The sequence below is a fragment of the Lacerta agilis genome, chromosome 11 (genome assembly GCF_009819535.1).
Source record: "Lacerta agilis isolate rLacAgi1 chromosome 11, rLacAgi1.pri, whole genome shotgun sequence".
NCBI lineage: Eukaryota > Metazoa > Chordata > Lepidosauria > Squamata > Lacertidae > Lacerta > Lacerta agilis.
Genome location: NC_046322.1, coordinates 41,387,929 through 41,412,176, shown reverse-complemented (window position 1 = coordinate 41,412,176; position 24,248 = coordinate 41,387,929). Strand labels below are relative to the sequence as shown.

At 40.7% G+C, this 24,248-nt stretch overlaps 1 protein-coding gene across 1 annotated transcript in view; it reads left to right on the top strand.

The window, feature by feature from the left end:
- TMEM232 (transmembrane protein 232) overlaps positions 1 to 24,248 on the top strand; it is a 129,111-nt gene that overhangs the window by 46,348 nt on the left and 58,515 nt on the right. The window contains 3 exon segments of the mRNA XM_033164766.1: positions 2,864 to 2,987; positions 3,486 to 3,705; positions 20,657 to 20,835. Coding sequence (XP_033020657.1) covers positions 2,864 to 2,987; positions 3,486 to 3,705; positions 20,657 to 20,835 — 523 coding nt within the window.

The following is a 24,248-nucleotide window of genomic DNA, read 5'->3' as shown; positions in this document are numbered from 1 at the left end:
ATATTGCATTCTAAAATCATAATTACATTTGCTGATTTGCCCTTTCCCTCATTCCTTATAATAGCTCTCCCCCCAAAATCTGACCTTATTACCAAATGACTAAAATATGTATTATGTGAATAGTCTTTCTATTAAGTGAATCTTTGCTGATGTTTTGTGAATTTATTAGCTTGGTGTGTAGTTTCTCCCTAATGGACAAGCGGAATTAAATGTAATAGCATTGATCCCACCAATGTCCTACTGGTCACCTTCTCCTGTGTTCTTCTCAGTGAGCACTAACTTTTGATTATACAATTATTATTCATTTAATTATGGCACATCCTTACTTTACTTTGCATCTAATTAGCTAGATAACTCTTCTGTCATCACATGAATAGTATTAGGGTTCATAGATATTTAACCTAATGTTTTCCATTGGCTCTAGTGTCTATATGACTGCCACATCACATTAATTAAAAAATAGCATTAGGCACACAGTAGGTAAAATGGAGCAAATAGACCGAAGTGAAAAATAAACAAGATTATTGAGAGTTGGATCAGACCAGAGATTAATGCAGTCCACCATTTTATTTCTAAGAAGAACCAGCCAGACGCTGGCCTGATAATAAGGCAGCTTAGCCCTACTAAACTACCTGCTTGCAGCAAAAGCCTACAAGTGCTTGTGATGGGGTATATCTTTTGTCAGTACAGTTTTGCAAAACATGATGCTATTCAATAAAGTTTTAGGTAGAATATTCCAGTATGGTAGGCATTTACACTTGTACCATGACACTTGACACGTGACCATGTATGTACTCTTGTACCAAAATCTATCTATTGTGACATAACTGGTTTATCCCTTACAGTGTTAATTTTCTATCTTTTTGAACAAAACACAAATGGTTCAGATACAGCAGTGCCCCAACAGTCAAGTCTTTAGGAACAATATCATAGTTAAATAGAGCCAGTGAGGTACTTCATCTGGAATAATTTGTGCATATGCTATATATATTTTTTCCATTTCAGTGGAAACTTACCCCATCTAAGTGGCTTGGTGAAATGTTGTTACCAACATTTTAAAGCATAGAAGCACTTCTATATAATCCTATCTTTGGAGGGAAAGGAGAGCCAGTGTGGTGTAGTGGTTAAGAGCGGTAGACTTGTAATCTGGGGAACTGGGTTCGCGTCTCCACTCCTCCACATGCAGCTGCTGGGTGACCTTGGGCTAGTCACACTTCTCTGAAGTCTCTCAGCCCCACTCACCTCACAGAGTGTTTATTGTGGGGGAGGAAGGAAAAGGAGAATGTTAGCCGCTTTGAGACTCCTTCGGGTAGTGATAAAGCGGGATATCAAATCCAAACTCTTCTTCTTCTTCTAAAATGCCACATGAAATTAAATGATACACTGAAATTGAGCTTCCTTTGATCTTTTCCTAGATGCTCCCTTTCTCTCATTGGAACACTACACTACCACTCCTCCACCCAAACAACCTCACTTTGCATCACTGTCTGATTGTGGGTGAATTACTTTTTACCAGTGCTCAAACTGCTAACTAGAGTAGCTGATAAATATCACTTCTTGCCCCCAACAAGCACCAACAAACTCCAGATGCCATGTTTCATAACCTTTGGTGTGCCTAAGTTTCACCAGCAGGGATATAGGAGCAAGGGTCATCCATACAACATTTTGAATTACTTGTCCCAGTCCCACTTTTTTCTTTTTGGTGGCTATGCACTCACTTACTCCATTACTCAAGCATCCACCTCCTACAGTTTTTAAACAATGTTTTGCCCCACTCTTCCTAATAGGTTTTGGAATATTGCTATTCATTCATTCATTCATTCATTCATTCATATTCCACCTGTTATCCAAGGAGCTGAAGGTGGCATAGTTGTTTCCCCTACCTGCTCTTGTGAGGTAGTACAGGCTGGAGCTGGGACAGAGCAACGGGAGCTCACTCCGTCGCGGGGATTTGAACCGCCGACCTTCTGATCAGCAAGCCCAAGAGGCTTAGTGGTTTAGACCACAGTGCTACCCGCGTCCTGCCAACCTAGCAGTTCGAAAGCACACCAGTGCAAGTAGATAAATAAGTACCGCTGTGGTGGGAAAGTAAATGGCGTTTCCGTGCACTCTGGCTTCTGTCATGGTGTCCTGTTGTGCCAGAAGTGGTTAAGTCATGCTGGCCACATGACCTGGAAAGCTGTCTGTGGACAAACACTGGCTCCCTCGGCCTGAAAGCGAGATGAGCACCGCAACTCCATAGTCACCTTTGACTTGACTTAACCGTCCAGGGGTCCTTTACCTTTACCTTTTACCTAGTATAGGCTAAGAGATAGTGACTGGCCCAATTTTCCCCAGTAAGCTTCATAGCTGGGTGGTCCTAGTCCAACACTCAAAGCATTACACCACACTGGCTCTTGGCAAGCTCTGATGTAGTGGAGCGGCCTCTATGGAAAAGAACCCTTGGTCTAGCAATCTAAGTCTAGAATAGAAATGCTGGTATAGAAAGGCTGGTATCCAAGGCCTGATTTAGCAGAAGCTATGCCACATGAAAACATACTCTCTATATCAGGCATGGCCAAACTTGGCCCTCAATATGTTTTGGGACTACAATTCCCATCATCCCTGACCACTGGTCCTGCTAGCTAGGGATGATGGGAGTTGTAGTCTCAAAACATCTGGAGGGCCAAGTTTGGCCATGCCTGCTCTATGTGTTCATGTTACCTCTCCGAAAGAAGTTAGCATTTATGAATAGAAAGTAGTTGGGAGTAAACACTGAAAACAATTGATCCTAATGCCAATATAGTTTTCCCGTTGGGGAAAAATATCAATTTATTCTTTTAATTTGGACCAATGTTTTTCTTTCCTATCCTGAAACATCTAGGTTGGAATCAGTGTTGGGCCTGATGGTCCTTGGAGAGACTGCCAAATTAAACATGTCCTGCCTGAGAGTTTTAATGGACCTAGTGAGAGATTTTATTTCAAGCTCTCTGCCTCTTCAGAAGCAGGTAACGCCCAAGCTAATTTAGATGCAGGGAGGGAATGTGTTGAAAACCCTAAATGGAATAGAAGCAAAGCATTTATTTTCTTTACTGTTTGTCTGTGAAGTTTATGTTGGCGCCAGTATTCCCGGTTGGGCAACTGACTAAGCAACCAGCTGTTCTAGTCGAATAAACCTGAAATCTGTAGCCCAAAACACCAGCAATGTCTGATATGTTCAACAGAGGAAGCCACTTGTAATACTTACTTGGGAATAAGCCCCATTGAACACGATAGGGTAATCTGAGTAAGCATGTATAGAACTCAGCGGAGAGGTGCACTGTAAAAATTGCAATGCGTTTATCTGCCTGATGCATAAAATGTATTTGGTTGTTTAAATGTCTATCTACCACTGTTCAGCCATGTTCCTGGATATATGTAGTTCCTTTCTTCCTTTAGAAATGTACCCGGTAATCTTGGTGTCACTGAGTTGGTACATGATAGAAATTTCATGTTTCCTTCTACAGAAAAAGATCTACAAGGGAAACTTCTCATGCTGGCTTTGGCCGGTGGGATACATATATACCAATCTACTCAAAGAAATCTGTTTACATGGCATTAGTGCAGATTTGCAAAAAACAGCTTTTCTTGGATTCTGTGATTGTGTCAAGGAACATAAAGGTGACAAAAGATTAAGAGGGGCAGGTTTACTAGATCTCTTGAGCTACCGCTCTTCACCTGATAACCGTAAGTACCAAAGATGCAAATTTCCTCCTTCATGTTGAGTGTATGTAGACATATGGAGCCGTATCCTTAAAGCATCATGTTTCAGTTGATTTCCTATAAATAAGCACAGTTACTGCATTTGCACTGAAACACCTACTGTAATTGTCACCTATGCATTTATGAATGATAGTTCCTCCTTCGGAAAGTTCCAGAACCATGTCTTATTATAAGAAAGGTTGACTATAGAACTTTTAAACCAGAAGAAGCTGAGAAATTTCCTGATGTATCACTCCACATGAATTATGAACAATGGCTTTCATTTTTCGTCTGTTAAATGTAAATACTGTATTGTATGTATACCTTTGGCCTACATGTTACTTGTAATTATAATGATAAAAACACATTTTTAAAAAATGCTCCAGATTTCAGGATTTTAGTAAAAAGGTATTGGTCTTGTTGGAAATTAATATTACAATATTGAACACACTTACTAGGGATTTAATAGGGCTTGTTCCTAAGTAAATATACTTATGATCAAAGGAACATTCAAATTACAGTCCATGCTACTTTCAGTATGAACATAATAACTTCTAATTAACCACTTTAAAATGTGCCCTTAAGTAACATGAAAAGTTGGTGCGTCATGTCTTCTGGAACAACAGAAAATCCTCTCCATGCTGATCCATACTTAACAAATCTCAAGTACGCATTAATTGAACAGGAAATTTACAATGTTTACTAGTGCTACTAGACAGAAAGAAAAGTCCAAGCATTTTAATGCACAGCTGACAAGAAGTCACAGGTGATGATATATTTTATTTTACAAGATAAAGTTAAAGCTTTTGTTAGATGATCAGTTGGGATCAGTATGTTTGGAATACGATATTATTTGTCTCTAGTCAACTTTGGCTGTGGAACTGGCCTGGCTGTCAACTTGCAGTTGTCCCTTGGGTGCCATCTGACTAAGCAAACTATGAGTTAGTGCAGGGCTGTGTGGCACTGTGAAAAAATATTTACCTACATATCTTAACTTACTGGGATGGGGTGGGTGGGTAGGGGAAGGAACAGCTTCTCAAATATCCTGTGAGATTTGTACAAGATCACAGGCAACAATCCAACCTTGAAGTAAAGTTTACTACTTAGGGGGGAAAAATTGGTTTAAGCCATAAAAAAGTTCATTTTAAACTAGATGAGCACTGGCGCTGAGTCATCTGGGATCACAATCCATCTGTTTTTCTGTAATATCCATGGCACATTATTGATAAAGAAGTTGTGATATTCAGAAAGACATTTTAGCTTATGGAAGGCTAAAATACAGGGACTTCAACACCTGTGAGATCAAGGCAAAGGATCACTTTTGATATTACTTGTCTCTGTTTTTATTTTTAGGATTGCAGTAACATTGACATCTGGGCTGAAGCTGAAGTTCAGATGCAGAATTATGTTATCAGCAACTTCTATATAGTGTGAAAATGTGCATGTCTTAAAGTCAGTAATACTAGATGTGGAATGACAAAATTTGATTCATTCAGTAACCTGGCAGTAAAGAGCCATTCATTACCAAAGCACTAAGCCTAGTTTGGCCATTTACTTTGTTCACATATGTTAAGTGATATGATGGCACTTGAAAGCATAATGAGCAATGGAAATGGAAGGAATACATGCTTGAAAAGTGTTGAATGAGGGGAAGTGGCATAGTGGCCATGTCAAGTGGTGCTGTTTGTTTCATTAAGGGTTCTTGCAATTTGACTATGGTAAGAAGGAAAGGTGAGATCACCCATAGACTGTTTAATAACCAGCTAACTCTATGTAGGATTATGCTGTGATTCAGCAGTCACAGCTTGAAGTCTTCCATGGAAGCCCACTTCTTGGATAACTCTGCAATTCTATATTTCTTTTGGCTATTCAAAGCCTTTTGGTATCCTGAAGTGCAGGCCAATAACAGTGCTTGCATCTGCTTGTGAAAATACTTTAGGGAAGTTTCTCCACCCCCCTCCTTTTATGGATAATTTATTTATTTAGCAGCTGCAGTAAACATGTAAGAATACAACATGGCATAGCCGCCCCCCAAAACCAGTATCACAAGGAAACTACAATTTAAATTTTGTCTGTGCAGGGAGACAATAGAGGAACAAGGAATGGAAGGGATAGATTAGGGTAGCAGAGCAACCAGGACAGAGGAGGAATGGGAAAAGTCAGACTAACAAGGAAGGAATAAACACGAGTGAATGCAGTTATATTTTAACTTCTTTCAGTTGTTGGTGTGGATTGTTGAGTTACATGGAAGAGGTAGCTGGGGAACGGGGAGGGAGAGAGAGGTGGCACCACACAGATGAGAAGGACTTTCTGGGTTATGAAGCAGAAAGGGCAATGGGCAGAGTAAATTAAAGAAGGAGAACCCCAGAACTCGTCTACCATTTCCCGTCACTTCAATACAGCCATTTTAATAGCTGATCAACTGACAAAAACTGGTTTTAAGTAGCATCTGCTGAAACCAAGTCCATCATATCCTTAATGAACTCTATAATGTGTGATTTGAAATAATAATAATAATAATAATAATAATAATAATAATAATAATAATAATAATAATAATAATAATATATTTATTATTTATACCCTGCCCATATGGCTGGGTTTCCCCAGCCACTCTGGAATGCTCCCAACAGAATTTATAATGATGATGATGGTGATGATAATAATAATAATGATAAAACATCATACATTAAAAACTTCCCTAAACAGGGCTGCCTTCAGGTGTCTTCTAAAAGTCAAATAGTTGTTTATTTCCTTGACATCTTATGGGAATGCGTTCCACAGGACAGGTGCCACTACCAAGAAGGCCTTCTGCCTGGTTCCCTGTAACCTCACTTCTCGCAGTGAGGGAACTGCCAGAAGGCCCTCGGAACTGGACCTCAGTGCACCTAAGCACCTTTTCTCCAAAGCGCACATTTCCTGATATCTGCACAGGCATTCTCCTTTTAATCAGAAAATACTCGTTTGCACAGGTAAGTGCTACAATATCTTTGTGTACCGTGAACATGAAAGGTGCCTAGAAATGTGCCACCCCTGTGGTAAGGTACAGACATTTTCTGTGACCTGGATAGCATTGCAACAAGAACTTGGAAGCCAAGCTGACCTGAGAAAATCAATCTACGATAAATTATCAGCTCCTTGTTACTTACACTGTAGTCAATAAGAGTGTAGTGACTATCTCAGAAACCTCATTTAGGTACATTCAGACTGCCATAGCACTAAATATTTCCCAGCCCTGCTCTGTGAACACCCACTTTGCTGTAGCCATGGCAAACACTGGGGTTGATTTAGCAAAGTTATTCTTGCTGATATGGTGCAATTTAGTTATTTGCAAGTCAGGCTATACTGGTAAAAACCCTGTTCGCTAGATCTTTGGTTTGGGAATAACCTACCTGTTGTGCAGGAAGATCATGTTGGTCAACCCTTTCCTTTGGGGGTAAATAGCAACTTTGGGGGGAAAGGAATGATTTTGCTCAGGAAATGGTGTAGAGTAAAAGAGTTGAATACCTCCTTCCTTTTTGTGTATCACCACCTTCCTGGCAAAATTAAGTAGAGAAGTAACTGAAACGTCTGAGGAAAAAGAGCTGTTGTTAGCCCAAGTACTTATAGGGTTCGAGAGGAGTTCACAGAGATTACAAGCACACATACGCCACATCAGCTAGGAAGAGGCAGATCTCAAGGATACCATTGATTCAATGGAACCCATGCACTCATGGCTCCAGGCATGCCAAGATGCCCAGGAACAGAGGCATGGAATGGTTTGGATAGCAGAACCAGTTATAAATCTCAGTTGATGCCAAGCAAGCCAGTGCTAAAACAACATCTCGTGTTATGCTGCTTGCAACTCTTTGCTGGACAGTTCCCCTGCTATCAGGACCTCTTGATCTCTGAATCTTGGACAGCTCCTTTTGCCTTTATGGTTAGGCAGAATTTTGGACCAAACATTAGGGTTGAGAATCAGTGCTCTCATCTAATTGGGATCCCCTTGCAGCTGCATTTTATTTAAAATAAAGAAATGGAGTGGGAGATCCAATTATGGATCTCCTGCATAGTGTTGTTTAACCCTTAGATCAGGCTTTGTTGCAGTACATCAGGAATATTGTCCAGGTCAGTAGAAAACATTAAATCTCATTTTGGTCCTAAATAGATTTGGGGTCAGTTTTTGTTGGGATAGTATTTAAATGAAGTCTACGAAGAGAAAGTTAATCTTGTTAATTCTTCCCATATGTAGTCCAGAGCACACATTTATTTTTATGTGTTGAGCTTGATTTTGTGCATAATACAGAAATACAGCCATTCCAAGTAAAGATCATTATTGTTTTTTTCGAAGTCCATCTTAATATTTTTGCTTGTGTACGTATACTCCATGGATAAGTCAGTCAAAATGCCCTTTACATGCTCTTTGTCTTTCATTTTTAGTAAGGTAACAGGCCCCTTGTTCTCCTGTCAATGCTGGAGATGAACTTTTCATCCTTTTTTCTGCATCTTAACAAGATAATACTGCACGAAAAGCCTATATTAACCTTCCTTTTCCCTCTAATAGTTTTGTGCATCTTAAATGATCTTCCCACATAGCAATGTCGATGACATCTGTCATAAAAGCTGAGACAAATATGTATGTGCTTGATTTTAAAGGCTGCTGCTAAAAAGCATTGCCGCTGCCACTGTCAAACTTCAGAAATGTTATTAAAAAATCAATGTATTTGCAGTGCATCTGACCTCGTACATACAATTTTCATGTTTATCTTTTCGAGGCAGCCAGGAAACTTAAGTCTCAGCTCGAGTTGAAGGGGAAGCAGGGGTTTGGAAGCTTATCCAAACAATTCCTACTAAACACGCCCATCTGCATTTCCCTTGAATTGAATGATCCTGCCAAATCCTTTGGCAGTGACAGCTGTGATGTTTCCCCTCCCTAGTAGACACAGACAAAGATACGCCTGTACAGAAGGCAGCCCAGCTTTTGGAGGGAGGATAGGACTGTGCTGTGTGTCCTCCTGCCCGCTTTAAAAAATGGTGCCTGGTGTGTGTTTGCCAACTGCAAAGGGAGAGTACATTTTCTCATTCCCTGCTGTGCCGGAAGTAATCAGAGAGCCGGATAAGAACTCTGTCCCTTCACTAGCGCTATCAACATGCAAGGAAGTGAAATTGACAGAACTCGCTCAGAGGGCTACATCAGGGAACAGAAAAGTCATCAAACTTACAAGTGAGGAAGAAAGACTGGAGTGGTTTCATAAAATTATGAGGTTCTGCTGCAGCTCTGCTGTTTCCCACTACAGTTGTCATTCGTCTAAAGACTATTAGATCAGACTCATTTGCAAGGCTATCTTAGGGTGTAGTTTAAAACAGAGCATCTTTGATTAGTGTTGGGAATGTTCTAATGTGTTATATCTGTCTTTCTAATTTAAAAGCCTTTGAGGCTGCAGCTAGAACTTCATTAAAGGGAATGGGGGGAAGTACAAGGGAATTAAGAAACAGCTGTAGAACTATTTTTCCTTCTTCGTTAGAGATAGTTAATCAACTTGGACTAAGCCATTAAGTTATGAATTATGCACTTGAGATAAGTTGTGGGGGTGGTGAACAGGGATGTTGTATCTTTCACTTTCTGTCAGTTTCATTTTTGGGGGGTCTTCAGTTCTTCACTATCTGCATCTCATTTATTTGCATTTTGTTTTAAATCCTCATGAAAATTCGTCAGCATTTTAGTGTGAATTTCTCCTAATAAACAGATTTTTGAATGCTGTTTTGCCTGATACACACATTTCTGCCTGCAAATCCCCCTAATTCAACACATGCTTTAAACCATCTATGCCTTTTTCACATGGGTGCAATGTTGTAATGTAATTTAAAAAACACACACACAGATGATTGTTTAGATCAGGGGTTGTTAACCTGGTCCCTACCGCCCCACTAGTGGGCGGTTTCAGGATTCTAGGTGGGCGTTGGTGGGGGTTCTATGGCACAAGCTGTACTCCTCCTTCCATTGAGCATTAGTGGGTGGCAGGTATAAAAGTTGACTACCCTGGTTTAGATCCTCCACCCACCCTTTATGCTGGCTTTAATATAGTATGTGTTGTTTTTGCTTAAATTACTATAAGTCACTTGAATTGCAGTGGCAAAAAGTGACCAACAAATTTAATAATAATGATAACAATTTTATATATGGTTACATTGAACAATATACACAATTTCAGTGCATTACTTTCTCCTAATGTGTGCATTTTGGTACACATTATTTGCATCACAAAATTGGAGAAGCGTTAATTTTGAAGGACAGACAGGTTTTGGTTCATAAATTGTTTCAGAAAATTGAGAATTTTTCACATTAAAATTCAAAATGAATTACCCCCCCCCCCCATCCTTAGTGGCAAAATGTTTGGTTAGCGTTCTGTCTGTCTCAGGATACAAGGAAGAGTGCACCTTTGTGGGTGAAGTCAAACCATTGGAGATGTTACGGCACCTGCTGTGACTGTAGAGGAGGATATGGATGTGTTTTGCTGCAGCTGGGATGGGATGTATGCATCCACTTCTGCTGACGCAGGTAGTACCATGGAGTTTCTTTTTTTCTGTGCTCCTCCAGCGGTCATTGCTCTTCTGATCACTGCTGTGGATACATGGCTTGACTGTCTCCAGGTGTTGTGGTCATCTGCAAGGAATTCCATATGGCAGATTTAATACTGCCAGCCCTTAATGTCACATTTGCAGGCATCTTTGTAAGGCAGAGTGGGTCTGCCAACAGGCCCTGGTTGCCTGAGCCAGCTCCCTGTAGAGCACATCCTTGGGGATCCAGCCATCTTCCATTCTGTGGACACTTCCAAGCCAGGGTAGACATCGCTGAGCCAAATAACTTTAATACAACAACCGCTTTACATCTTATCTGTGCAATGACATGCATGAAGGTCCCCAAGAGCACTCCAGTAGCGCTTATGCTTACCTTCAGTCGTGATTCATAAAGGAAAGAAACTGACTCACCAGTATGTGCTTGGTTTTCCCTAAACAGATGATGTCAAATTATTGACCACTTCTGACCTTGCTTAGCTAATTAGGTCTGACAAGATCACAGCCCAGGATACTCTGACTGTGGCTCTTTGTGACATAGATCTTTTTTGGTTGTCTGTTTACCTATGTTCATGCCACTGTATGCAGTGGGACCGAATAAAGCTTGTCAGAAATCCCATCACTCCACAAAATGCTTGCCTTGCTGCTACTTTGAAGAGTTCAGTTTTCAAATTTTGCTAAAAACGACAGTCTCTCTGCCATTATCACTGTCTCATCAATCACATCAACAAAAGCTGGGCTCCCATGGAGAGCTTATTAAAGTCTAGGTTTAATATATTTCTTCTGCATTTATGTTAAATATATTTACACATGTACACGGGCAAGTGTATGTGTATGTGTATATGTATGTGTGGGAAAGAGTGTACACATACATGTGTGTCCCCCATATGTGTATATATGAAATACGAAAGAAAGCATTTGCAAAGCAGATAATAATGTCGCTGTGCTTCCAATTTATGCTTTATCCACTGAAAGCCATTCACATAAAATGAACATATTAAACTTTAATGTAGAATGTTACACAAATGGGAGCTCCTATTGGTGTCTTGAAGGTATTATTACTATTTATTTCATTTATGAATTGCCATGAAGCATCTCGAAGCATTTTGCAATACACTAAAAGCCACATACAAAACAACTGTACATATCAAAACAATTTCAAATAAATTCAGGTAATGACTGGAAGAAAAGATTCCGCTTTCTGAAAGAGAAAATTCTTCAACAGATGCCCAAAAGACAATAAAGACAGTGTCTGTGATAGGTAATGGGAGACATTCGAGGGCAGGTGCTGCCACACTAACAGCCCAGTTCTGTCACTGTCAACCCTACAGGTTGTCCTGTCCTGCAAAATGTAGTGATGGTTAGGTGTATAAGGATGAGAAGATCTTTTACCGGTAGGTATCCTGACTGCAAGTTTATAAGTCTGTGTACACCACAACCAGCACCATGAACTCAACCCGATAGCTAATTGGCAGACTCTACCATTCTTTCAGCGGGGCGATGACGGTATTCTGCCTCGGTGAGAAATCAGCTAACCACAGTTTGCACTAGCTGAAGCTTCTGGGTCACCTTCAAAGCCAGTCCCACACTGAGTGCATTGCTGTGATCCAGACTGGAGGTTACCTGTGCATGGATGAGAGTGAATAGGCTGTTGCGGTCCAGAAATGGCCACAGCTGTTTTACCAGTCACAGCCAATAAAAGACACTCCTAGCCACCGAGATCACCAGGGCCTTTAGTGACAGAGATAGATCCAGGAGCACTTCTTGATGAGGACCCTGCTCCTTCTGGGGCTGTATGATCTCATAATTGCAATTAACCAATTATCTGCACTCAGGGACCAATCACACACAGCGGCTCCATGTTGCCATGATTCAGAGTCAACTTGTTAGCCCTCATCCAGCCCACGACCGAGTCCAGGTATCGGAGCTTGCATGATTTCAGATGTTACAGAGGAACAGAGCTAGGTCCCATCAGCATATTGATGACACCTTGCCCTAAGGTCTGTACTGTATCTAACAAATGCCTAAATAAGTGACGTATAATTTTTTTCAAAAAAAAACCTGCCAGTTTATTCCAATAAGTATTATCATACTTCAAGCCTCTGTTTTTGTTGAACCAAATAAGGTATGATGGAATATTTCATCGATCTAATTTTACTGTCTAGGATCCTTTTTGCCCCCCCCCTTTCTGTTTTCAATAAAGATTATTGAAACAGTGGACTGATATCAGTACAAATATTTTTGTGACAGGACAGGAGCCATAAAGTTAGCTTCTACAGAAGAGGCCATGCGTTTCTGCTAGAGGTCCTGTTGCCTGTTGAAGATGGTTACACCGCAGCAACAAATTCATCCTTTTTGTTTTAAGTTGGGTCAATGCATGGGAGGAGTGCTTTATGTTCAAAACGTCTTAGTCCTGACGCTGGTGTTGGAGAGGTATGGGTGAGGTGCAACACCTGCAGAATTACTAAGTACATTCTTGTTTCTCAGTGGTTGCTCTATTAGCAGTGAGCAGGAAACTTGAATTAGAATATGAAAGGAATCATTTTCCTTTTCATATTCCTTGAATACCTAATGGATCTTTCTTCTTTAACTTTCTTTCTTTTCAAAGAGCTTTTGTTGCGGAGGCTTTTTATACCCTACCCTCCACCCCCAGCATATTCACTTGCTGAGCTGTCAAGGGCATATATGCCTTCCAATATATAAAGCAACATTTTTGATAGCTGCCACTAGGTCATGCAAAGCAGAACTGAAGAGAGAGCCTTGCAATACTGCTGGGGACCCTGGATGACTAGTTTTATAACAGATTTCTCTCAATGTCTAGACATTATTATTATATTGCAGCCCCCTCTTTTTATGACAGTCCTAACATACTGCCATCTGTTTGTCTCTGTAAGCAGGAATAGATATCACTGATTGATTGATTGATTGATTGATTGATTGCAATAAATAAAAGCACTTCTGTAGTATAGGCCCTCTTTGTCAATCTTTTATATTTAGGAATAAGTAATGTAGCTTAATTCAAACAGGAAAATAGCCTTATGGCTAATGATGAGTGGATTTATAAATTCATTATGGCTAGAACATAGTAGGTTTGGTCTTTGATACTTGTAATTTCATAGCATGGATTTCGAGACAGGCTGTATGTAGGCCGATGATGTCTCTGTTGTGCTTGCAATAACCTGTCATTGACTCACCAAAGTTCCTTTTCTTTTTCTTAATTCCAAGGGTTGTATTTACCTTTAGCCAACCCACTGGAAGTCACATGCTAGGGTTGAGGGTGGTCACCCACACTCTTGCATGTACTGTACCTACAAGTGGCATACCAGCAGAGGTGTGTGTGTGTGGGGATATTGCCCCGCGTCATCCCCAGCAGCATCACAACCCTTGGCCAGCCAATCCAGTTGGCTGGGGGGCGTGGCTTACCCCCTTTAAGCAGCCGCACGGCCGCCGGGGGATCTCTCTTCTTGTTCTGGCTGCTGCGGAACAAAAATGCTGTTAGTGTTTTTAAGCAGTTGGTGGGTGTCATAGCAAGGGTGCAGAGCTCTTGTGATACCCAGAGAGTCCTGGCTGCAAACTGGTCTTTCTAGAGGGAGAGGTGTTGGATAATGCCAAAGACATTTCCTTCAGCCCCGGCTTCTTGTGTCTTAAAAGTCTACCATGTTCAGTATGTCTTAATTACAGTACTGTAGTAGTTTTGTTCTGTTAGAAGCCTGGCCTGACCTACTCCGTTGTCTGATTGCTTAATCAGAGGACTCTTGTGTGTACAGTGCTATTTACAGCAGCCTTCCTGCTGCAGTTTTGTTCCGCTTACCTCTTAATAACTCTGCAAAGTTGCCAAGCTATCCCCCTTTCAGGATTTAGTCTGCTTTATTCAACCACTTCTACTCACAAACCCCTCTACCACCCTCCAACCATGACTGGCACTTTGGAAGCATCACATGGATGCTGCCAAAATCAATCAATCAATTTATCAATCAATCAATCAATCAGGCGAGACACAAGCAGCTCCAAATTCACATTGAACTCCAATGTGGATGTGCCCTTGGATGCACATACGCATAGTATAGATGTGCAGTCATGGACATGAGGTAACAAAGGAGAGACACTGGTGAAAATTTCAGCCCTTTTTGACCTTTAGAATCATTTCAGAATTATAGAATTGGAAGGGACCACAAATGTCATCTAGTCCAACTCCCTGCAATGCAGGAATCTTTTGCCAATTGTGGGACTTGAACCCACGACCCTGAGATTAAGAGTCTCATGTTCTACTGACAGAAATCTCTCTCTCTCTCTCTTTTACTTGTGACTTTTGATTGCCAATGTCGGGAAGATGTTAAATGTACAGATGAAAACTTATGGTTGGCAATACAGTGGTACCTTGGTTCTTGAATTTAATCTGTTCTGGGAATCTGTTTGAAAACCAAGGCGTGGCTTCTGATTGGCTGCAGGAGCTTCCTGCACTCAATCGGAAGCTACATTGGATGTTGGGCTTCTGAAAAACGTTCGCAAACTGGAACACTCACTTCTGGGTTTGCGGTGTTAGGGAGCTGATTTGTTCGGGAGCCAAGCTGTTCAACTACCAAGGTACCACTGTATTGGGAGCTCAACTCTTTGAACAGCCCAGTCAAGATCTCTCTTGAAATCCCCTACCCTTTCTTAAGTTTGTGTATTGTTCATAAAAAAAAATGCCACATCTTGAGCTACCCTATGACTCCAACAAAGGCTTTAGGGACTTCCATTCTGCTGCTGCTTCCATTCCCTTAAGATTACACGCAAGCATCTCCTCTTCTGCACCATATTTGCTGAAACGGACTAAGAATCTATTTTTACAGGCAACTGTTACTTTGCACTTCTGATTGGGGAAAGGGAATAGAAAGTGATCTTCTCTGTGTTACTAGGACAAATCATGTTGAGAATGTGAATCAACTTACAACGTAGGCATGTCCTGAAGCACTCAGACTTTATCACATCTCAGAGTTTACATATTCCAGTCTATGTTATCAACACGATGGTTTCATCCTGTAATTAACTTGGCCCAGGGTTTTAAAAATGTCGTTACCTGAGGTTTTTTTTTTTTTTTTTTTTTTTAAAAAAAACCAAGCTTCTCAAATAGACTTGACTTCATATCTGCACCAGCATATTGCTTATGACTTTCCATTACATTCCCGGTATAAATGTAGCCCCATTTCTGCCTATTCATTGATGTAACCTGGCTACCTCCGGTATGTAATTCTTATCTGAAACCTGGACAATCTTGGCTTCACTTCTGTGAAAACTGTATCCAAACAAACATACGGTTCCTTCTGCTTTGATTCATCATCTTGCTGTACTCACTCTTTAGATGCATTTTTAGGACTTCAATGCTTGTATCACAATGTCCAAAAGCATTTCAAGATTCAGTCTGGATGAAAGTAATTTGGCTTGCCTGCCAGGCCTGTGTGGCGCCATTTCCTCATTCATATGCTCAGCATGAACTCATCCATTCTTGTCTAATTAATCTTCCTCAATTTTTTTTTAATCTGCCTATGATTGTCAGTATTTCTATGCTTCCTTGTTCTCTGTATATTATCTTAAAAGTAAAATATCACCTCCTCAGCCAAAAGACTGATTAAATGCCATCTCTTAATAGTTCCCTATTAGGGCTGTGATCTGAGAACAAGTTGAGTGAAGATTTTCAGGAAGGTAAGCTGCTGTACAGCTTAAACCTATCCATTTTCACTCAGTCCCACGGAGTTCAAGATGTCTTCAAATAATTATGCATTATATACATTGTATATAATGGAAGCCTTACATTTTGATTCTGTGCATGTTTACTTGGAAGTAATTCACATTGCATTCAATTAGGCTTACTCCCAAGTAAGTGTACACATGGTTGCAGCCACAGAGCAAGTTTACTAGGAAGCAAATCCCATGGATTCTAACTGGACTTACTCCCTAGTCGTGCTTAGAATTACAGCCTTGACATCTTTGGGTATGACCTACAATCTTTTCCTATAAGAAAAAATACCTGTTCCTTTCAAGCTTTCTCAGGATTTTCATCCCTGAAAGATAATTGAGAGAACCATTGCTGAGAACTCCTGCTATGGAAGATGAGTTTGTGGTGATCATGACCAGTGACTTTTTATGGTAACACACAGGCTTCATTCATTTCTGAAGCAGCCAGCTAATGTATTTAATGTCTAAAGATTCACATGTAAATTGTGCAAGTTATTAATGCAGTCCCCCCCCCCCCCAAGTTCTATTGGCTCTCAGTTCACAATGGAATTATTGTGTTTACAGTGGGTAAAAAATTGAAAAGAAAAAAAAGTTCAAGGTGATATTCTTTGGTCTTTTTGTTTGAGAACATATGTATTAACAGCTGTCAATTGCTTTCACACCTTGTTTCTGGGTTTCTTGTGGTCACAGGAGTGACTTGCCCACTGGAGCAGAGTCACAATAGTCTCCCAGCAGCAGAGTTGCTCCAGCTTACAGGGAGGGCCAAGGCGGTGAGAGCAGAGCTGCTGGGACACACTTGTGAGAGCCCTAGATAGGCTCAATGTGATCTGGAAAGCCGCAGTTGCGGTGATGCTATCATTGTGTCTCTGCTTCACTGGGCAAGTCACTCCTGCTTGGTCATCTGGTTGGCCATTTGGAAAACGGGGGTGGACTTGAATAGGAATTTGGCTGACTGAGTATGGATTCATTTATGTCCTTATTTTAAACACAGTTTACCTCCCTGCCTTTATTCTCATCCTCAAGCTATGGCCAAGTATGCCTCATGAAAAGATCAACAGTCCTGAAGGGGGAGTTCTAAAAGGCTTGTTTCAAAAACAAAGAAAGATGGTGGCCCAATAAAGTGGTAGTGGTAGTGCCTCATATATTGCCTTGGGCAGCAATGAGACAAAACTCTGCTTCCTGGACTGTTGGCTTGATCAAGCAAAAATTCTTATCTCCTGATCAGCTGTTGACCGGGCAGCCCCTTCTCCTTTGGAGTGCTGCTAGTTGAAATATATTTACATGAAGGATGCGTTTAAGGAGTAGCCAATTGCTGCATACAAAGGCAGACTTCCTTTTCATTTCTATGAAGGGGTTTTGCTGCATGCATGCATAGGACTTATTTAGACATGCAGGACATTTGCTTCCTGCGAGAAGAGGATTCCCTGCATGCACCTGGAGTATTGCATGTACACCAGAGCAACTGGATTGCAGCCACTGCAGCCTAGTAGCTAGGAATTTAAGACTCTGCAATTTTTCATTTATCATATTTATAATGCAAACCAAAAGGTTGCAAATTTTTAATGGTTCTAGATCGGTGTTATTTTACTGAAATATTCTTTGTATCTGTGGATAGGATTTCCAAAGATGAGTTATTACTATTCAGTCATAACCAACAGCATTATCAGGAGACTGCATCTTTTAAATGATAGCAGGGCCCATTGTGGTACATATTTGTTGCATACAGTGGTTATTATGTTTTTGTATCTTCTGGGTGTAGATGCTCTACCAAAAGAAGCAAAAACAAAATGCCACAATCCTCTATATTTCTCTTGTACAACCTGAACTGAGTGCAGGTCAACCCTATACAGGTCTGTGCAGAAGTAATCCACATTGAATTATGCCAAGTTTTCAGGTTCAGTCCCTGTATGGGACAGCTGCATATTCCTGCATTTCAGGGATTGGACTAGATGATCCTCAGAGCCCCTTCCAACTCTACGATTCTTTGAATTTAGCTGCTTACTTCCAGGCGGTCTTGCAGCCAGCGTTGTCTGTATATGTTTTAGAAAGCATCTAACCACCTGATTCAATATGGTGAGGAGAACTTCCTCTTAGCGCAGGGGCATGCTTTAAATTGCCGTTGACATTCATAAGAATGAAAGATGTGGAGCTCCATTTCTGGAGACAGTCGGCACATTAGAGTAGCAGGCCTCTAAAGAGATGACTGATGTTTCCTCAACATTTGTTATATTCCCTGTTCTAATTAGGAGGGCATGTCGGGAATACTGCTAATGACAAGGTAACATGATATAAGGCAGGAGGAGAAAATATTTTAAGGATGAGCACAGTCATTTAACATACTCTCATCTTTTGACACTTCAAATATGTTACGTGTGTGTGTGTGTGTGTGTGTGTGTTTGTAGCATTTCTGTTTTCAGCTGGAAAGGGAAGAGCTATATTTTCCTCTACAAACGGAACAATTGCATGATGAGAAGGCCTGAGATCAAACCACTTTCACAAGCCTAGCATATTCTTCACACCTAATATAATAGCTGCATAAACATAAATATTGTGTACAAGCATCTTTTCATGAAAACATAAGCCAAGGCAGCTTCTTTTGATTGCCTCCTAATCTTCTTTCTCCTTCAGCTACTTATTTATCTTTGACAATTCCTTTGTGCCACCTTCAGCAAACAAAATCCATGAACTGATTAGATTTTATTATTATGTTTCAGAATTAAACACCTGGCGGCATGAATTCAATAAGCTTCTGTTCTCTGTATCCAGGGTTGGCTTTACCATTAGGCAGTGTGAAGCAACCGCCTCAGTCGCTTGATTTTGGTTATTATGAAAAGGCAGTTAATCATTAGTTATTTAATTTAGGGTTCTTATGTTTTTAGTCAAAGGGAGAGAGGGACTTGTGGAATTTTCTGTCTCGTGTGTCAAAATGACCAGCTTTATGGACTGTGCACTTTGGCTTGAAAATGGAGAAGCCATTTGTTGTTCTGCTTCAGGCAGTAAAATATATTAGGCTGGCCCTGTCTCTGTCTGTTTGAAGACCTAATCCTTGGAGGGGGAACCTGTGAACCTCCAGAAGTTGTTGGGTTCTAGGTTCCATCAGCCACAGCAAGCACGACCAATTGTCATGGATGATCAGAGCTGGAGCTCAACAACATCTGGAGGACTAAGGTTTCCCATCCCTGATGTCTGTTTTGACATCACATCCACAATGCATAGATAAAGCACATGGCTTTCCCCCAAAGAAGTCTGCGAGTTGTTTGTTAAGGCAGCTGGGAATTGTAGTTTTGTGAGGGGTAAACTACAGTTTCCAAGATCTTTGGGGGAAGTCATGTGCTTTAGATGTGACCTGGGTCACCTCATAAAGCCGATGAGCATGTACAGAAGCAGTCTACTACTCAATACCAAATTCTAGGGACAAACAAGTTGCCTTTTAGCACTGCTGAGGCATTGCTTGCTCACAGTCAGCTGAAAATTAAAAGAGTGGTCCCAAACAGAACTGAGTAGAATACTTCAGTCCAGCAATGCTTCTCCCAATGGACATCTGTCAAGTGCGCCACTCAAGTGTGTCACTTTTCTTGTTTTTCTGTCGTGTCACATGAAGTGTGCTTGAGAAAACCCAATCACACAGAATCAAAAAGCACTTTTATTCAGAGGACGTAGTCTTTTTTCTGTTCAGTAAACCTTTGGCCCTGCATATTGATGATGGTTTTTGTGGTGGTGGTAATAACAGTAATAATAAGCTATGGTTTTTATTTTCAACGAGAAACAATAAAATTATATTTAAAAGTAAAAATCTTGTTAAAATTTTGTAGAAATAAATATTGAGAAAAAGGTGCTCTCCCCCGACACCATTAACTTTAAATCATACAACTAAAAACTAATGTTAACGGCTTATGGGATGTTTTTCTTACCCCATCAAAAAGCTTGCAAGAACACTGTCCATAATTATAAAACTGTCCCAAAACGTTACATGGATTGTGCCAACCTACTCACACTTCCTTGACGTTCCTTTACCATTTGTCTGTGAGAAATCTATGGATTTTTTTTTACTACCGCAATCCGCTAACATTGGTTGGTTTCAATAGTATACCACAAAGGCATTTCTGGGGGCATTTTATGTCTCGTTTCCAACCCCAAATCAAAATGGTAAGTGGTAGCTGGCTGGAATTTGGGGATGTGGTACAGGCGACAATTTGTAACAACGTCATTGATGGAATACCCTGTGGGTGTACTTATGTGTCAATTGTGCAATGAAAAGTGCGCCTGCAGGATGATTTGTTCCCCAGAAGTTGGATGGTTAAAAAGCCACATATTATATACACAGGGCCATTTGGTTCAGGGATGGCAGTGACACCCCAACAGTGTATGGTCCAGCAGAATGCTAGCGCCGCATGCAAATGGTCCATTGCACATAGTAAATGACTTTTAAATGAGATGACCTCTGAGTGGAACCACAGACATGGGCAAGGGCTTTCCACACCTTGTTTAAAAGGCCTTGCCATGTTTGAATTGGGCCAAAGCTTTCAGAGGCATTAGCTGCCTGCTATTTGGAAAAAATATATATGATAAAGACTACATAGATTTGGTTGTGATCCAGCAAAGCATTCCTTATGTTCTGTTAGCAAAGGCATAGAACGCTCAAGGCACACTGAAATATTTTTTGCAGGTCATGATCCATTCTGGGTTATTCGTTATGGTGTGGTCTACAATCTAGTTTTGCTGCGTAGTGAACTCGCTGGGGATGTGACTCGAGAAGGATTAAGGAATGCTGTGTGGAGATCTTTACAGAAACAAAAGGGCATTGAAAAGGATAGCCATGTCCTGGATGCTCTAAGAGTAGCAGAGGTAGGTATGGAACCTAGTAGTCAGTATATGCCGTTGCTCAAACGAGATTATTACCATAATATCATTAAATAGGCAAGGACCCTGGTTAATATTGGTATTTTCCAATACTCTTCTAGCTTGACTTGTATTCTGTGTGGGACCACCCTTGAGGTTGTTCATAGGCAGCAGCTAGTGCAGAATGTGGTGGCCAGGTTGCCTGTTGGAGCAAACCGCTGCCAGCAAATAACACCTTGCTTGAGCATTTTGCACAGGCTGCCACTGAGACGGGGCCAAATTTCAGGTTTGGTACTAAAACAGTACTAACACGGGTGGCGCTGTGGGTTAAACCACAGAGCCTAGGGCTTACCGATCAGAAGGTCGGCGGTTCGAATCCCCGCGGCAGGGTGAGCTCCCGTTGTTTGGTCCCTGCTCCTGCCAAACTAGCAGTTCGAAAGCATGTCAAAGTGTAAGTAGATAAATAGGTACCACTCTGGCGGGAAGGTAAACGGCGTTTCTGTGCACTGCTCTGGTTCACCAGAAGCGGCTTAGTCATGCTGGTCACATGACCCGGAAGCTGTACGCCGGCTCCCTCGGCCAATAAAGTGAGATGAGTGCCGCAACCCCAGAGTTGTCTGCGACTGGACCTAATGGTCAGGGGTCCCTTTACCTTTACCTTTACTAACACAGAAGGTCCCATACAGTTTGAGACCAGGCTTCTTGAGAGACTGCCTCATCTCTTATACCCCTAGTAGGTCACTTTGTTTGGTAAGAGAGTTCTAAGATAATGGAAGCCTACTCCATAGTAACTCAGAGAAGCACTTTTAGTGTGACTGCCCCTGTTCACTAGACCAGCATTCCTGTGAAAACACAGCAGGCTCCCACTGCGTGAAGTTACTTGAAACAATTGAATATATTTCTTTCCTTCACACTTGCCCCGCTGGCAGAATAGGTCTCTTCCTTCGTGGCCATATTTTGTTATTTTAAAACTTGCCTTCTATTATTTTGGTAACTGTTTTTGAGCTGTTTATATTGTATTTTTTTTTACATCACCTTGGGATGTATGTCACAGAAGGAGATTAATAAATGAGAATAAGAACAATCTGTCAAAACATAAAATATACCATTTTAAAGCATAGCATTTTGAACAAAATATTATTGGCTTAGGCTCCTTTGCATACATGCAGGAGAGTAGGTCTTACTGAACTCAGTGGGACTTACTTCTGAGTAGAAATATATAGGCTTGTACTGCACTTTATTACTTTATAATAATAATAAAATTATAATTTTTCATAATAATTAAATTTATCTTACAACAACAACAACAACAACAACAACAACAACAACAACAACTTTTCATATGATGTATTATGTAGTTTACTGTTATTTGTAAGTCACCGAGACAGGGAGAAGAAAAGAAAGCTCACAGGTGAGAGCTGGGAGGGTCCAACACTTTCTGTGGGTGACAAAGGTAAAGAGTTACCTTTGAGAGAGGCCTCTGCATTTTCTCTTTCTTTCTCTGTTTTTTGTTTTTATTTAGTTTTTTTTATTTTGTTCTATTATGAAAAAGCTTTAATAAAATGTTATGAAAAGAAAAACGATGTTCAGGAATGCAAATCTGCTGCTATTCCCTTGAAGTTAGAATATTTAGTATTTTCAGAAGTTGGCATTATTTAGATATGTCTATAATGATAGATGGAAGCACGTAAATATTAATAATATTGCTGTTTGTGCATACCTTGATTTTTTCATGCTTGATACATGGACAGACGTCTTAAAGAATGCTTTAACTTGTCCAAAAAGCATTTTGTTTCCTTGAGAGCCTCTCCAATCGCCATCAGCTATCAATACTGAAGTTTCCCTTCTTCAGCAGGATAATAGTGACAAACTGTAATTTAAATTGAGTTGACCCCCAACCCTACAATAATATTCCAGCCCGTTGACTGAATGTTCAGAGTTTGGATTTCAAATAACGTAGGGGGTAATCCATTGGTCAGTGAAGTCAGTAACAAAGCACTGATTTCAGCAGATCTGGGTTATATAAATGCCAAAGTGGTACAATGAGAGCACATTGGTACACGTCATAGCTCGTATACTATGACACATTATGTCTTGCAAATAGATGACATTGGGTGATATGCAGCTAAATAATTGCTCAAGCACAAGGACTTCCTCCCTTCTCTTCTCTCTGCAGCATCCCCAAATCTGCTTGGAATGGTTGAGGCAACCCTAAGTACAGATTTAGGGGGAACATGGGGTGGGGATGGAGAACACTCCATTGTACAAAGAGAAATCCTTGTGCTACATTGATTACAACCCAGTATAAATCACTTACATTTTGGGGGGCGTGTAGAAACATATACGTATGAGCCAGTGTGGTGTAGTGGTTAAGAGCGGTAGACTCATAATCTGGTGAACCGGGTTCGCGTCTCCGCTCCTCCACATGCAGCTGCTTGGTGACTTTGGGCTAGTCACACTTCTCTGAAGTCTCTCAACCCCACTCACCTCACAGAGTGTTTGTTGTGGGGAAGGAAGGGAAAGGAGGTTGTGAGCTGCTTTGAGACTCCTTCGGGTAGTGAAAAGCGGGATATCAAATCCAAACTCTTCTTCTGCGTATACATATAGACACACAAAACTAGGGTTGCCATATGCCTTTTTTTCTAGGACACGGCCTCTTTTTCATGGATGTGTAAAATGAGAGTCTTCACAGTGATCCATAGTTAAAAGTAGAAGTCGGCAAATGTGTCCTCTTTTTGCTGTTCAAAAGATGGCAACCCTAACACATACACACACACACACACCACATCTGCATCAAGTGCAGCATATAAGCTAAGACAGGGATTGCCCACTTTTGGACCAGTGGGTAAATTTTGAATTTTGAGAAAATGTTATGGATGCCATTCTGATTATTTATTTTAACGCTAGATTTATTCTACATAAAGAGTCATCAATGGATACATGACTAATAATGTAACAGCAAGGGGAAACAGTGCATAGTTGATAGAGGGGCTACATTTCCCCCAGAGCTGGGTAGTGTCTCTGGGTTTTAAATGTCTGGCATTTTGAAAGCATATAAATATTCTTTGAAATTAGATTCCATTCTTCATAGTGCAGAACAGGATTACAGAAATAGGCTTTAGAATTCAGACAGGTAAGGAAGATGAATTTGGTATAAGCAGTGTCTGCAGCAAAGTTAAATTATACATTAAACACTCTGTCCATTCTTATTATCTTAGGAAATTAGATAAGAATGCCTGATTTATTTAACTGAGTTGGAAATAAGCTCAGGAGATTTAAAATGCAGTTCTGTGATAGCCTAGGGAACAGGGGGGAATTTAGCCGGTGAGCATAGTAGGTATTCTTGTCTAAATATCCCTGGTTGTTTGCCTTTGGTCAATTGAATAAGTGCAAATCAAGAGCTGAACCGCAGCTTATGC